The 14,235-nt window shown below is 41.7% G+C and overlaps 1 protein-coding gene across 15 annotated transcripts in view; it reads left to right on the top strand.

Moving 5' to 3' along the window:
• The window catches only part of POU2F1 (POU class 2 homeobox 1), a 187,189-nt gene that overhangs the window by 132,692 nt on the left and 40,262 nt on the right, over positions 1–14,235 (top strand). For all 15 annotated transcript variants that reach the window (XM_032317601.1, XM_032317602.1, XM_032317600.1 and 12 more), the window contains 5 exons: positions 1,366–1,419; positions 3,247–3,366; positions 5,655–5,849; positions 7,319–7,445; positions 8,517–8,611. In XM_032317601.1, coding sequence (XP_032173492.1) covers positions 1,366–1,419; positions 3,247–3,366; positions 5,655–5,849; positions 7,319–7,445; positions 8,517–8,611 — 591 coding nt within the window. The remainder of the gene's footprint in view (positions 1–1,365; positions 1,420–3,246; positions 3,367–5,654; positions 5,850–7,318; positions 7,446–8,516; positions 8,612–14,235) is intronic.

The following is a 14,235-nucleotide window of genomic DNA, read 5'->3' as shown; positions in this document are numbered from 1 at the left end:
AGGATCCTGTGTAGCACCTTGCAGTGCCTCTTGCGTTAACTGCTTTTCCTGCTGACTGCTGCTGTTCTCCTTTAGGCTTCCGCTTATTCTACCCTAGTTTATCTTCTTTTTCTTCTAACAGAGTGTTTTTGTTTTCAAGACATTGACTTTTTTTTTAAGGATTTTATTTATTTATTTGACACAGAGAGAGATCACAAGTAGGCAGAGAGGCAGGCAGAGAGAGAGGGGGAAGCAGGCTCCCTGCCCAGCAGAGAGCCCGATGCGGGGCTCGATCCCAGGACCCTGAGATCATGACCTGAGCCGAAGGGAGCGGCTTAACCCACTGAGCCACCCAGGTGCCCCAACACTGACATTTTTTAAGACTGTTGCTCAGTCGTATGGTACTTACATACGACGTACATAATGCTGTGTTCTTAGTGGATCATACCAGAAGGCACATGTGTCATCGCTGGGGACTTTGTCTTTTGTAATTAGTTGAGAGCTATGAAGAGATACGGAGAATGTGTGACTGTCATGTTACTCCTCCGGTTTCACCCACTAGAGCGTCCGTGGGTGACACTTGGCAGAACAGTTCTCGCCGACATGGTTGTCAAATAATGATCCTTATTCTAATGAAAATCATGGTTTTAACTTTCTGGATGCATGAAATGTATTAAATAAATACTACGACACTTTCACGTGTGGTTTATAGAACAGATTCTCTTTTTCAGCCAGCACTCTTGAGTTATGACTATAAATGTTTTAAGGACTTGACTGGGTATGTATATATAAGGTTTTTACTCTGGTATGTACATGAAATTTTGAAATTAGAATGAGTAGATAATTCTGGTTGTTTATAATGACGACAGTGACGTATATGAGTAGCTTGTTCTCATGTGTTCTTTAATACAGAAGATGAGTTGGGCTTTTAGGATCTCAGTGTCCGTGGGTACAAACAGGATGGCACCTGAGGAATGCCTTCTACGAGTACGGCATGCCTGCTGGCGCTCATTCGGAAAACTCGTCTGCTAGACTTTAGAAAAGAAATGTTAGATGTGTTTTTGGTGACTATCATAACACAATAAAAATTTTAAAAGAAAGAATGAAGGTTAAAGCTGTTGGCAAAAGAAAGAAAGAAAGAGAGAGAGAAAGAGAAAGAAAGAAAGAAAGAAAGAAAGAAGAAAAGAAAAGAAAGAAAACATAATTTTCTGGTGGGAGCTTTTCCATAAAGTTTTAACCCTGTAAGATAGACCTCTTTGTGTTCTCAGTTCTAACTCAGTGACATACACTTAGTAGGGATTCTTGAAATACTTGTCGATGTCGACTTACAGTGATGCAATATCCATAGTACTAGACTAGAACTTTACCTGATTATTGTACTTGTAGGTCCAGCTCGCTGGAACAAGTTTACAGGCTGCTGCTCAGTCTTTAAATGTACAGGTAAGCTGGGTCAGGGGATTATGGATCAGTTTTACACTTTTTTACCATACTTTTTAGATTTTTTTATAATGAGCATGCAATAATATAATTAGGAAATATTTAGAAGTATTACCTTTCTTCATTGCCTAATGTCATTAAGATCCAAATAATGATAATCACTGACATTGATGAAAATTCAGTTCATATTATGCTACCATGCATGACAAAAGGTGAACAGGAAAAGTGTACTTTCAGAGTTGGATATGTAAGTTTAATAACAGCTTCTCAGTTATGTAGTGATAAACATACCTGAACACAAAGCCACATAGTGTCTTAATGCCCTTTTGTTTCCAGACGTCTTTCTCGTCACTTTCTAGTGTGGAGGAAAGAACACTGGGCTGAGGTACAGAGGTCTTGGGTTTGCATTCTCCCTCTGCCGCTGGCTAGCTGTGTGACCTTTGGCAAGTCACTCCACCTCCTGGGGTTCCTTTTCTCTTACATTTATTTAAGTAGGGAAGTGTAGAAGCTTGGCAGGGTTCCTCTCTGCTCTAAAATGCTGTGATTCTAAGGTTTATAACTAAACCTGTTATAGCCTTGATGGGCTTCATACAGTCAAAATTTTAAAAACCAAAGTTAAATCTGGCTACTTTGCTGATACAAACCATATGGTAAAACATGCAAAGTTCGGTTATCATGCATTACTCCATAATTCAGTCGATCTGTTGCTTCCTTTCGTTGTAGTGTTTGGGTTACTGACAGTCAAGAGGGGAAAACCGTTTTCTAGAAGATTGATTCCAGTGTTGCTAATGACTGAAGACCTTGGGTTGAGCATTCCATGAAACCCAGTGGAATATGGACCTAGTAATACATGGAAGCGAATAGAGAAAAGAAAAGGAGATAATGTGACCTTCCTTTCTGAGGGAGAGGAGGCGGAAAATCGCCTTGGTTGCCATGGTGAACTTCCGTCCCTTGGAGAGATGTCGGCAAACAGGCTGTGTCCCCAGTGCAGCATGTTTACAGTCCTGCACTGTAATTCTCTCTCAGTGACTGGCAGGATTAATCAGAGCCTTTATGTTAATTAGCCTTGCTGCGGTCCCCAAAACAGGTGGTGGGAAATATGCAAATCTATGCAGAATTTTAATGTTCTGCATAACCAGTTTTAATTACCATAAAATTTCCTCTTAGTGTCCCTTTTAGGAGTGTGTTCTCTTTCCCTCTTGACTGCAGCATTTTCCCTCTAAATTTGTATATTACTTGATGGGAGATTCTAAATTTACGTTTATTTTAAATATTAGATGGAAAGTTTTGTGGGTCAAGTAACCAGTCTCTGAGAGGATGTATAAGGAAGTTTAGGCTGACCACCAAATACATCTCAGAATGTCGGCTTGGACGGTCCGGCGCAGAGGTGGATGGGGAGTGTGCTCTTCCCTTACTCCGTACTTCCAGAATTTAAGGATTTGGGTTTCTAAACAATCTGTTGATTTGTGGAGGACCCAGTTATTTTTGCTTCTTCAGAGTTGTAATTGCAGTTTGGCTACTATTGGAATAAAAAATCTACACCAAAAACTTGTATGTGGATAATTTTTATATTTTATTTTTCTACTTTTCTAGGTTCCATATTTGATCATTTCTCTTATAGTTGGAAAACAGCAAATAATAAATTTTTTAAAGAAAAAATGTCTAAAAACTTATTATGTTAAAATTAGGAAAATACAAAGATTGGTAAGAAAGAAAAAGAATGAAACCAGAATAGATAAATCCATGTTGTAAAACATTCTTAAAATACAGAGTTTTTAATCAACTATTTGAAATCTCTTCTTCCTTCCCACCATCCCCCGCCCACCTCAGTCTAAATCTAACGAAGAGTCGGGGGACTCACAGCAGCCGAGCCAGCCTTCCCAGCAGCCGTCAGTGCAGGCGGCCATCCCCCAGACCCAGCTGATGCTGGCTGGAGGACAGATAACTGGGGTAAGTCTTCACTGAGAGAATTATAATAAACTTTCATAAACTTTCTTTGTGTCAGAACTGCCATTGGCCCATACTCGGATTAGAACTGTTTGCTATGCCTGGCACCATTTTCTTTCAGGATTTTTCTATACCGTAGGCAGCTCTGAAAAAGGCATTTGTCCTAAGTTTTCAGAGTATCTTTTCTGACTTTTGCAGATGCTCTGGATAAACTAAAGACTTCTTTAAACTCGTGTTTCAGCTGCTTCTTCATCGTGTGGTGGGGTCATCCTGTGGCTGAGACCATGACATTGGTGTAGTCATAGTGATCAGTTTGGAGTTCTGCTACTGGTGCAGAACAGAAGCGAGAGAAAGCGCTAGTACCTACAAAAGAAAAACATTCTTTTTAAGATTCTGTGTAGTGTTCTCCGATGAAATCCCTGGTCTCCTATCTTGGTTCTGCAGTTTGCTGTTTGGGCTGATGATCTTATCTCTCTGCCTCAGTTTTCCTTCAGTTAAATGGAGGTGTTTCCCATGTGCGGTGCTGTCTCACAGTACTGTTACAAAGATTAAGAGCAACAATACTTGAAAAACTTAAAGAATGGTGCTGGGCACATTACAGTCAATAAATAAATGTCATTTACTATTATTGGTAAGAAATTGGCCTTTATGGATATATTAAGCTTTTAACTTTTCAACTCTCTTTTCTGTAAGACACAAAATATTTTCCAGGGTTAAACACTTGTCTGTTATTTTTGTGGCTGGAAAAGCTAGGAGAATTATAAGAAAGAGTTATTTGTTATTGTTAAATTCACATCACATCAGCCCACACAACTTTTTATTTCCTTTATTTTAGTTAAGTATGTCTTGGTAGTGGAAAGGCTCTTTTAAGAATTGTTGTGAAACTATTCTCAAAATCCCCTTAATGGAAACAAACCATAAGAGAATCTTAACTTGCTGGTGGTGGGGGGGTGGGTGGAGAAGGGGTAACTAGGTGATGGGTATTAAGGAGGGCACATGATGGGATGAGCACTGTTAAACGCTCATTAAATGCCACTGATGAATCACTGAGCTCTACCTCTGAAACTAATAATATACTATATGCTAATTGAATTTAAACAAAATAAAATTTAAAATAAAAATCCCCTCAGTAAAAATTAATATGTTTATATACTAGAGAAAATATTTATAAGCAAATATAGCTTGATAGGTATTTTGGATGGTTTGATTTTGATACTTACGCCTCTGGTGCGGAAGTTCTGTTGGGTCCTTCTAGAAGGAGGGTTGTGCCACCAGGTGAATGCACCTAAGAGTATATCCCAAGGTGGGGCGACTGGCTGGCTTAGTCGGAAGAGCATGCGAATCTTGATCTCAGGGTCCTGAGCCCAAGCCCCATGTTGGGGGTGGAGATTACCAACAAAAAGAAAAGCATACGAAAAAGATTCTGTGGTTCCTTCTTGTTTGATGGGAACATGCCACCAAAAGGAAGGCAAAACACACTTACTACTTTGTATTTGCAGTAAGTTGCATTATGAAAGCCAGTTTAAATCTGCTCTAAATACATTTTTTGTTTTACTCTATGGGTTTGTTTTGAGAGACTAGTAGTGTCCACCAGAGTCCCAAGGATTCCAGGTTCCTGTGGCTGGTGCTTCCCTTAAACCTGGGCTTTAGCATTCATTTGCATGTGAAGAGCGGCTGTCACCACCTGTTTCACCGAGATAATGTATTGGAAAGGGATGTAAAGTTGCCCAGACCCAGTGCTTTCAATAATAGAAAAGAGTGGGTTAGGGAGGGGCTGTAGGGAGACTTGGAAAAGAAACAAATGGAGCTCATATTCTTTAGTCATATCTTAGGACATAATGGAAATGATGGAACATGGCAGAGACTCATGCTAATGGGAAGCAGCTGGGCCTTATCAGTTCTTCCCGTGGTCAGATCCAGCATCCTTGTTCCTCATGCATCTGACTAATCACTTGCTGTTCTGTTGGGTGTAAATTTCTTTTCATATCCTGTCAGCATTGATTCTTTTTTTTCCCTTGCTTACTAGTTAATTACTTTTTTGCCTGAACCCTGGGACCCAGGACAAGCTTGAATGACTGTTTAAGTCCAGAGTGAGGGCCACCATTTTAATTTAAATGTTGGGCTGGGGAGTGTAGCTTGATTGCCGATGAACGTTTCCGTCTCCGGCTCGCTGGTGCGGTTGGCCAGCTAAGGTCTTGGACCGCCGGCGTTACCTGCCACAGAGCAGGTGCCTCGCACTGGGGGCCCTTCTCCTTCACACCGTTCAGACTGTGGCTTGTGCTTGTGCTCAGCTCACGTTGACGCCGGCGCAGCAACAGTTACTGCTCCAGCAGGCCCAAGCCCAGGCCCAGCTGCTGGCCGCCGCCGTGCAGCAACACTCGGCCAGCCAACAGCACAGCGCTGCCGCTGCCGGGGCCACCATCTCCGCCTCTGCCGCCACGCCCATGACGCAGATCCCCCTGTCGCAGCCCATCCAGATCGCGCAGGTGAGTGTCTCCGGTGGCCCGGGCACGGCGGGGGGAGGCAGAGAAGGGCCGGTTTCCTGTGCTGCAGCATTCACCCTCGGGTTGTCAGTGTGGCCCGTCAGGACCCGAGAAGCTCCGGCTCAGGAAGGACACAGCAGCCTTCCTTGCTGCCACCGAGCTGGAAATAACACGTTTGTTTGCTAATTTGAGTTGATATTATAAACACCTAACTGATTATTTGAATAACTGACTGTTTATATGAAGTGACAATTCTTGAATAATTAGTTGGCATATTTCTGGAGCAGAGGATGACTGTATTTATTTTAATTAGCTAATTATGGCAGGCCTGGTTCTTTCACGGGCGCGGCGGCGACCGGTGCCGCTCGAGTGGGCGGGATGGCGCCGGCTCTCCGCTGCCAGGGGAGGCGCTCACTTTCCGGAGTGAGGAGAGTGGGCTTTGGTTTCCACATTCACGTTTTAGGGCAAAGTATCCACAGATACTAAAAAGTTATTTACGATGCACAGACAGTGGTACCAAGGAAGAAAGGTCAGCGAAACCCTTTATCTTGAGAAGAGGAAGAAAGTACAGGTAGTCGTATCGGTAAGTCCTACCAAGAATTCTTCGGAGTCTAGTGCGAGACGATGGTCCTTAACCGCCCTAGAGGAGACTCCGAAGTGCGGCAGTGGATTTGCAGTGTAGCTCGAATTGGACTAGATGTTGCAAAGGAGCCAGTTAACTATTGAGTAAAGAATACGTGTCAGACTAATTTTTATGACTGTTCTATACAAGCTTTACCAAGATGTTTAATTTTGGCCTCTTGCTTCATCACCAAATACGCGTTAAGTGTGTAAGATTTGAGACCCTGTGTTGACATTATTCTAATAAGATAACGTGCACGGAAGCACATTGAAAACTATGAAACACTAAGCCGAGATAAGCAAGTTCAGTATGCTGTGGATTGGATTTTTATGTGGATAGCTCTTTTTAGTTGTTTTTACACTGATTTTGCAGTTGAGTTAGACTGGTACCAATTTTAATGAATCATTATAGATACTTTAATTTATTGATGCAAATTCAGACATAGTGCTCTCAATTTTTATTTAAGAGAAAGATCAGTTGAACATTCAAAAACTCAACATACTCTTTCCTCACTTGATTTGTAAATCCCATATTGGTCTTTACATGTTACAAACTCAACCGTAACCGTTTGTTCTGAGGAAATTCGTAATTACTCTTGGAAACTAGGTTTGGCCTGGTCAGGACGCAGTAGCTTGCCACAGAGCTCCTGAGTCCTCCTGGCCGCTCCGGGTTCTTCTTCGTTTCCTCTTCGCGCACATCCCCAGGCACACCCCTTTCCGAAGATGGAAGACTGTAAAATAAATATTGACTCTTTTTTATTTAGATGACCCGGTTTATCCTCTGCGGAACCTGATGATTCAGGGAGTTTGATTTCGGGATCTCCAAGCTGTGCTTTAATTGTGTTTTCCAGGATCTGCAGCAGCTGCAGCAGCTTCAGCAGCAGAATCTCAACCTGCAGCAGTTCGTGCTGGTGCATCCGACCGCCAACCTGCAGCCCGCGCAGTTCATCATCTCCCAGACGCCCCAGGGCCAGCAGGGTGAGCGACGGCGCCGCTCCTGTGGGCGCACCGGGCCGCCGCGCGGGGGCTCCTACACCGGCTACTTTCGCCGGCCCGGGAACTGTCCGTCAGCACAAACGCTCTACTGCATCGACTCTAACTTCCAACTCAGTACTCGTGTTAAGAAAAATGCACCTTTCGGTCAAGTCCTTCACTGCCTTTCCTCGGTTTAGTCACGAAGGGGGAACCGAGAGCTTGGCCAAAACCTAAATGAAATCTTTCACGTAAATTACTTCTAGTATTTTGATAGTTTTTCTTGAGAATGTATTATGACATGTGGGCTGAGCATTAAAAGCATATGCTTTTAACAATCATTTGTTTTAAAATTTGAGAAGGACAAGGGTATTTACTATATTAGAAGTTGCAGGTTTTTGAGTTATAAAAAAAAGTTTGAGGCCTTTTAATACCAAAAGTTGTTTTGTCATTTCTGTACCAAACAGTTAAGTTCAGTCATGTTTGTAAGATTGGTTACTGGAGTCACTGTAGAGAGATTTCAGGGTATCACGTCTTCACCCCAAGAAACATGAGTGCGTCTCTACCAATGCCTCATTATTTCTGTCCTTTAGCCCTCTTCGTCTTGGTGATTCATTCTAAAACCTTTCATTGTGTAAATACCTGTCCCACTTAATAGATAGCCTGCTCCCTCCCTGAACCAGACAGTCCTCTGGTCCAGCATCTACTGGCAGTTTCCAGTGCAGTCTGGGTTAAGAAGGTGAGCTCTTTTTAGAGTTTCAGGCTGCTTCCATTTAGAGTAAGTACTTGTTCATTTTCATCCATTCCTTACTAACATAAAGGATTCGCCAACCAGAGAGCCCCTTAGAGCCAGTATCAAACAAATGCGTCACGTTTACTTTAATGGTCCTTGTCTTCCTGCCCAACTTGTATTTAACAAGATTGAATTTTTAGCAAATAAGACATTAAGAGTTTTAAGACTGATAAAACTATCAAGAGATCAGTTGGGAATTTTCACTTCACTTTCTTACTCTCGGTTTTGCTGTATGTTCAAAGCAATCTTTAGTGTTTCTGACACGACATGTTTGTGTTTTACAGGTCTCCTGCAAGCGCAAAATCTTTTAACGCAACTACCTCAGCAAAGCCAAGCCAACCTCCTACAGTCACAGCCAAGCATCACCCTCACCTCCCAGGTCAGTTTTCTCCCGGGGACGGTTGTTTTCTCTTACCCTGATGTTTTGACGGATTCTTTGACTTGGTTAAATCATAAAACACAGCAAAACCCCATCATACCCTGATAAAAATAATCCAGATAGTTTTCACAAAGTGATCAAAGATTCAAAACAGAACTTACCAGCTTGATAAAGCAATGCCACCAAACTGATGTCGTCTTTGACCGCCTTTAGGGAGTTCCTGTTTGCTCATGTGTTTATAAAGAATAACTTTGTTAGTGGCAGATGAGCAGTGAGTTCTGGCTATTTGAGCATCATCTCATCTCCCTGACCCCTCCCCTCAGTTGTCTGTAGAGATTTCCACTTGCATTAGGAACCTCGTGCCTCAGTTAAAACACATCATTGTCCTTTGCACTTTCTCAGAAATTGCAAAGAAATTCTGACCTCTCTGTTCTCTTTCCTTTTGGCTCTAAGATCTTGCTTTGGCTCATTTCTATTAGAGTTAATGTGTCAGCATCTTGAGATTTAATAGATCATTTGCTTCGTAACCACCTGTGACTCTGAGCAGGTCATTTTACCTCCGTGGACCATCATTTCTTCTTCTGTTGTTGAGGAGGTTGAACTGACTGATCTTGAGTCTCTCTTCCAGCTCTGATTCTCTTTGTTTATAGTCTTGAAAGTTATCATGAGCACATTGCCACATTTGAACATTTGACAAAATTCAACATCTGTTTATGTTTTTAAAAAAAAACTCTTGCAAACTAGGAATAGTTTTCAAACCCAGTAAAAGGCATCTACCGAAAACAAACAAACCCCACATCATACTTCCCATTAAAATCAGGAATAAGGCAAGGATGTCCACTGTCAGCACTTACTCAGCATGGTACTGTAGGGCCTAGCAGTGCAGTAACACACGAAAAGGGAATAAAGGACATACAGATTAGAAAGGAAGATGTAGACCCGTCTTAATTGGTAGACGACATGATGGTCAATGTAGGAAATCCTAAGGAATCTACAAAAGGCTGCTGGAATTAATAAGTGAGTTTAGCAAGAATGTAGGACTAGTGATTAGTCAGTATTAGCAAGGATTGTTTGGAAGTTGAAATTAAGAGGAAAAATATTTACAGTATTTATGGGTAAATTTAACAAGTCATCTGAAGGACTTACATATTGAAAACTACAAAATATTGCTGAGTGAAATTAAAGAAGACCTAAATAAATGGACAGATATAATATGTTCATGAATCAGAAGACCTACATTGCTAAAATGTGAATTCTTTTCCAAGTCGAGCTATAGATTGAACACAATTCCAATCAGTACCCAACAGGCTTTTTAAAATAGAAATTGGCATGGTGTTTCTAACATTTATATGGAATTGTGGAGGACGTAGAGTAATCAAACAATTTTGAAAAGTAAAAAAGTTGAAAGACTACCTCATGTCAGGAAATGTTATAAAGCTGTAGTAATGAAGGTAGGATGATAATGGCCCACGGATAGAAGTAAAACAATACAAGGGTAAGGAGACCTACACATCTATGGCCAACTGATTTTCCACAAAGATGCCAAAGGACTTCAGTGAGAAAAGGAAAGCCTTCGGTTATCCATAGACACCCCCCACAAAAAGAATCTTGATTCTATTTTACACAATTTACAATGATTTATTTGAAATGGGTTATGGACCTAACCTTCCAGAAGAAAACTTAGGAAAAATCTTTGTGTCCTTGGAAAGAAAATGACTTCCTCCTCCTCCTCGTGCAGAGGGAAAGGGAGAAACAGACTCCCTGCTGAGCAGGGAGTCCGATGCCCCGCCCTGTCCTAGGACCCTGGGATCCTGACCAGGGTGGAAGGCAGATACTTAACCAACTGGGCTCCCCAGGCACCCGAAGGTAATGATTTCTTAAATAGGACACAAAAAGGGGTGTTGGGTAGCTCACTCAATTGAGCATCTGACTCTTGATTTCAGCTCAGGTTATGATCTCAGGGTGGTGGGTCAAGCCCCACTTTGGGCTTCATGCTCAGCAGGGAGTCTGCTTTTTTCCTCTTCCCTCTTTCTCTGCCCCTCCTCTGGCTCTTGCATGTGTGTTCTCTCTCTAAAATAAATAAATCTTTTTTTTTTTTTTTTTTAAGAATAGGACACAAGGCAGTAATCATAAAAGAAAACGATTAATTTATAAAAATGAAAATTCTTTGTTTAAAGAATTTAAAAAGGCACAGACTAGAAGAAAATATCCTTCAAATTTATATCTGATAAGACTTATGCTCAGAATTTAAAACAAATTCATACAACTCAATAATATTTTAAAAAGGGGGGTATGTGCAAAATATTTGAAAATACTTCACCAAAGAAGAAGGTATGTGAATGCCCAGTAACCATATAAAAAGATGCTCAAGATCATATGTCATTAGGGAGATGCAGAGGAACTATCACTACACGCACTAGAATGGGCAAAATTTAAAAGGCTGTGACAATACCAAGTGGAAAGCAACTGGGTTCTTTCATATATTGTTGGTGGGCCTGCAAGTTGGGGCAAACGCTCTGGAGAACAGTTTGGCAGTTTCTTACAGAGTTAAATATGCAGGTACCTTATGGCCCAGCACTTCTGGTCCGAGAAATGAAAGCATATGTCCGAGCCAAGACCTGTATATAAATGTCCAGAGCAGTTTTATTCGTCATCATCCTAGCCTGGAAACAACCTAAGTGTCCAGCAGCTGGTGACTAGGTGACATCATTTTTGGCATATCCTTATGATGGAATGCTGCTCGGCAATGGGAAGAAATGGACGTGTGAAACACTCACCAACGTGTGTGCATTTTGGAAGCATCGTGTTACGTGGAGGAAGCCCAGCACGAAGGGCAGCAGACTGTATGGTTCAGCGTGTGTGGTGTCTTAGAAGGCAGAACTGTAGGGACGGAAATCCTGTCAGTGCTTGCCAGGGGCTGGGGGCTAAGGGTGGAGATTGGTGGCAAAGAGCACAAAGGAACTTTTGTGGGGGGGTAGAATGTTGTATATCTTAATTGTTGCAGCAGTTCTATGTCTATATACAGTTGTCAGAGCATCAAACTGTACACTTTTAAATTTACATTTCATTGTGATTATGCTGCATATAAAAATCAGGTTGGAGTTTGGAAAAAAGCCTGTACCAGCAGTTCCTTCCCAGGTTCCACGCTCAGCTCACAGGGCAAGGCTGGTGTGGCTTCACCTGACCCCTGCGCGTTGACTTCTCCTCTGCTGTTGCTAGCTTTGGCCCGGTGCAGCCTGAGGTTTCTGGAGTTGGGGTAACTTATCTGTAACCACCCCAAGAGGGACGCTATTTTTAGTCCTTTCTCATTGGAGGATGGGGCTTGTTCAAGCCTGGAGATGAAGTCACAGTTCAATAGCCGAGACTCACCTCTGCCTGGCAGCCAGGGTCCCTGGGGCGTGCGCAGCTGCAGGATTCTAACTCGGTTGGTGCGGAGTCGGGCTCCTCGCGCACGGTCAGGGTGAACGACCTGCCTCGTTAGCAGCATCTGAGGGAGAGGAGCTTGGTTGTCCTCACCGAGACAGGACGACAGAGACGCGCTTACTCCAGTTGTGGGCCTGGGTCGTGTCTACCGCGTGGTTTCTGGGCCGGCTGGTTGGGTTGGAAAGAGCACATCACTCTCCAGGTTGAAGTTTGGGGTGTAGGACGCATGTAAATTACAAGAAAACTCACAGCCGCAGGCTCTGGCTGTCATGCCGGCTTCGACACCCTCAGCTGGGCTACTTCCCAGGAAGGCTCGAGTCTGCAGCTCGGCTGTAGTCAGGCAGCACCTTCCACGATCGAAGACTCACACCGACAGGTGCCAGTCAGGGCTTGGGAGCAAAACAGAGTAGCCTTATGTTTGTGTAATAAGGAAATCTAGTATTTTATTCAAAAGAAGAAAGATTATACCTTCATATCTTCAGATAAACTCTAGATAGATTTAAATAAATATTTAAAAACAGAGAGGAAGCCAACACACTGTTAAAGGAATTTTATCTGAGTTAGAAATAAGTGAAAGCTTTCTCAGATTTGAAGCAATAAAATATTAGAAAGAAAAAAAAAGTTCACCCAAATGACAGTTTAAAACCTATGTACACTGAGAAAGAAAAGGAAAAAAACAGATTGCGAAATCTATTTGTACTAATGCAACAAAGATTTACTCTCTAACATCTGGTGAGCTCCACAGGGATTAGAATAAAGAGACCATTAATAGACACATGGCTATGGATCTAAATTGATTGATAAAGAAATACAAGTAATAATTGACACATGGGAAAATTTTCTGAGTAATAAGAAATTCAAATTAAGGCAATAGTGAAGTACCATATACTCCTTTAATTAGCAATACATCTTTAAAAACTGCTACCACAATCATGTCGAAGAAACTAGCATTTTATAGTGAGAACCAACATGATGTGTATCAAAAGCCATGGAATTATTTATGATGTGCCCTTTATCCAGGTATAGAAAATCACTTCTGAATTTATCTCAACTAGTTACAAAGGTGGGAAAAAGAATCCTATGTATAAAGTTTTTTATTATGTTATGTGGTAACTATCTTAACGAAAACATAAATGAAAAAAGTATCTAGCAATGAAGAAATTGTTAAGTTAGTTAGGATAATATCTCCTCAGTCAGCCTTTGAAAATGATAATTATAAAGCAGAGCATAAAATTATATATATTATAATTACAGTTAAAGTTAAGAATGTAGGGGCCCCTCGGTGGCTCAGTCATTAAGCATCTGACTTTGGCTCAGTTCATGATCCCAGGACTGGGATCGAGTCCCGCATCGGACTCCCTGCTCAGTGGGAAGCCTGCGTCTTCCTCTGCCGCTCCCCCTGCTTGTGTTCCCTCTCTCTCTCTCCCTCTCTCTCTCTAAAATCTCTAAAGTTAAGAATGTAGATCCAAGGCAGGGAAGAACCTGGTAGAGGTAATAAGTAGGTTTTAGGGCATTGTGTATGGTGACAGTATCCAATCACGAATGTGTCCTTATCTTCTGACTCCTCAAGATGCACACATTAATTGTATACAGCTTCTTTTACATCAGTCATACCTGAGTAAAAACAAAGTTTACTGTTTGACTTTGTGCCCTGTGGACCCTTCCAGTGTCTTAATAATATAAAAGTTACTCTGATGTGTGAGATGCAGGACTTGTTATTGAAGATATGAAAATTACTTAGAACTTGTGTGAGATACATGTAGAGGTTAAATAAACATAGTGCAACAAATGAAAACAGCATAAAAAAGGAAAGAAGTGTAGGTCTACGAAAAGATATACGAAAAGATATACAAAAAAAAGAAGCTAAGTCATTTAAACTGTAGGTGATTTACTCTCCCCTTAAACTGTTTTTATAACACTGTGTTGTAAGTTGGAGATGTGCTAGTGATGAACAAAACGGATGTGGTCCCTGCTCTTTTGAAACTTACACCTTAAGTGGCATATTGATGAAGAGATTCTTTAAAATAGTCTAATTTGTTATGTATGCTCTGAACACAAGTATCTTATGCACACATATATTTGAAAACTCGAGTATAATGGGTTTCATTGTTGAGTAGTTAATTTTTTCTCCTGGACTGGACGTGTCTAACTGTAAGCGTAGCCGTGGCACACACGGGCTGGCACGCTGCCCTCCTTGCCGG

This window comes from Mustela erminea, chromosome 17 (genome assembly GCF_009829155.1).
Source record: "Mustela erminea isolate mMusErm1 chromosome 17, mMusErm1.Pri, whole genome shotgun sequence".
NCBI lineage: Eukaryota > Metazoa > Chordata > Mammalia > Carnivora > Mustelidae > Mustela > Mustela erminea.
Note: the sequence above shows the minus strand (reverse complement) of the source record. Positions and strands in the feature narration are given on the sequence as shown.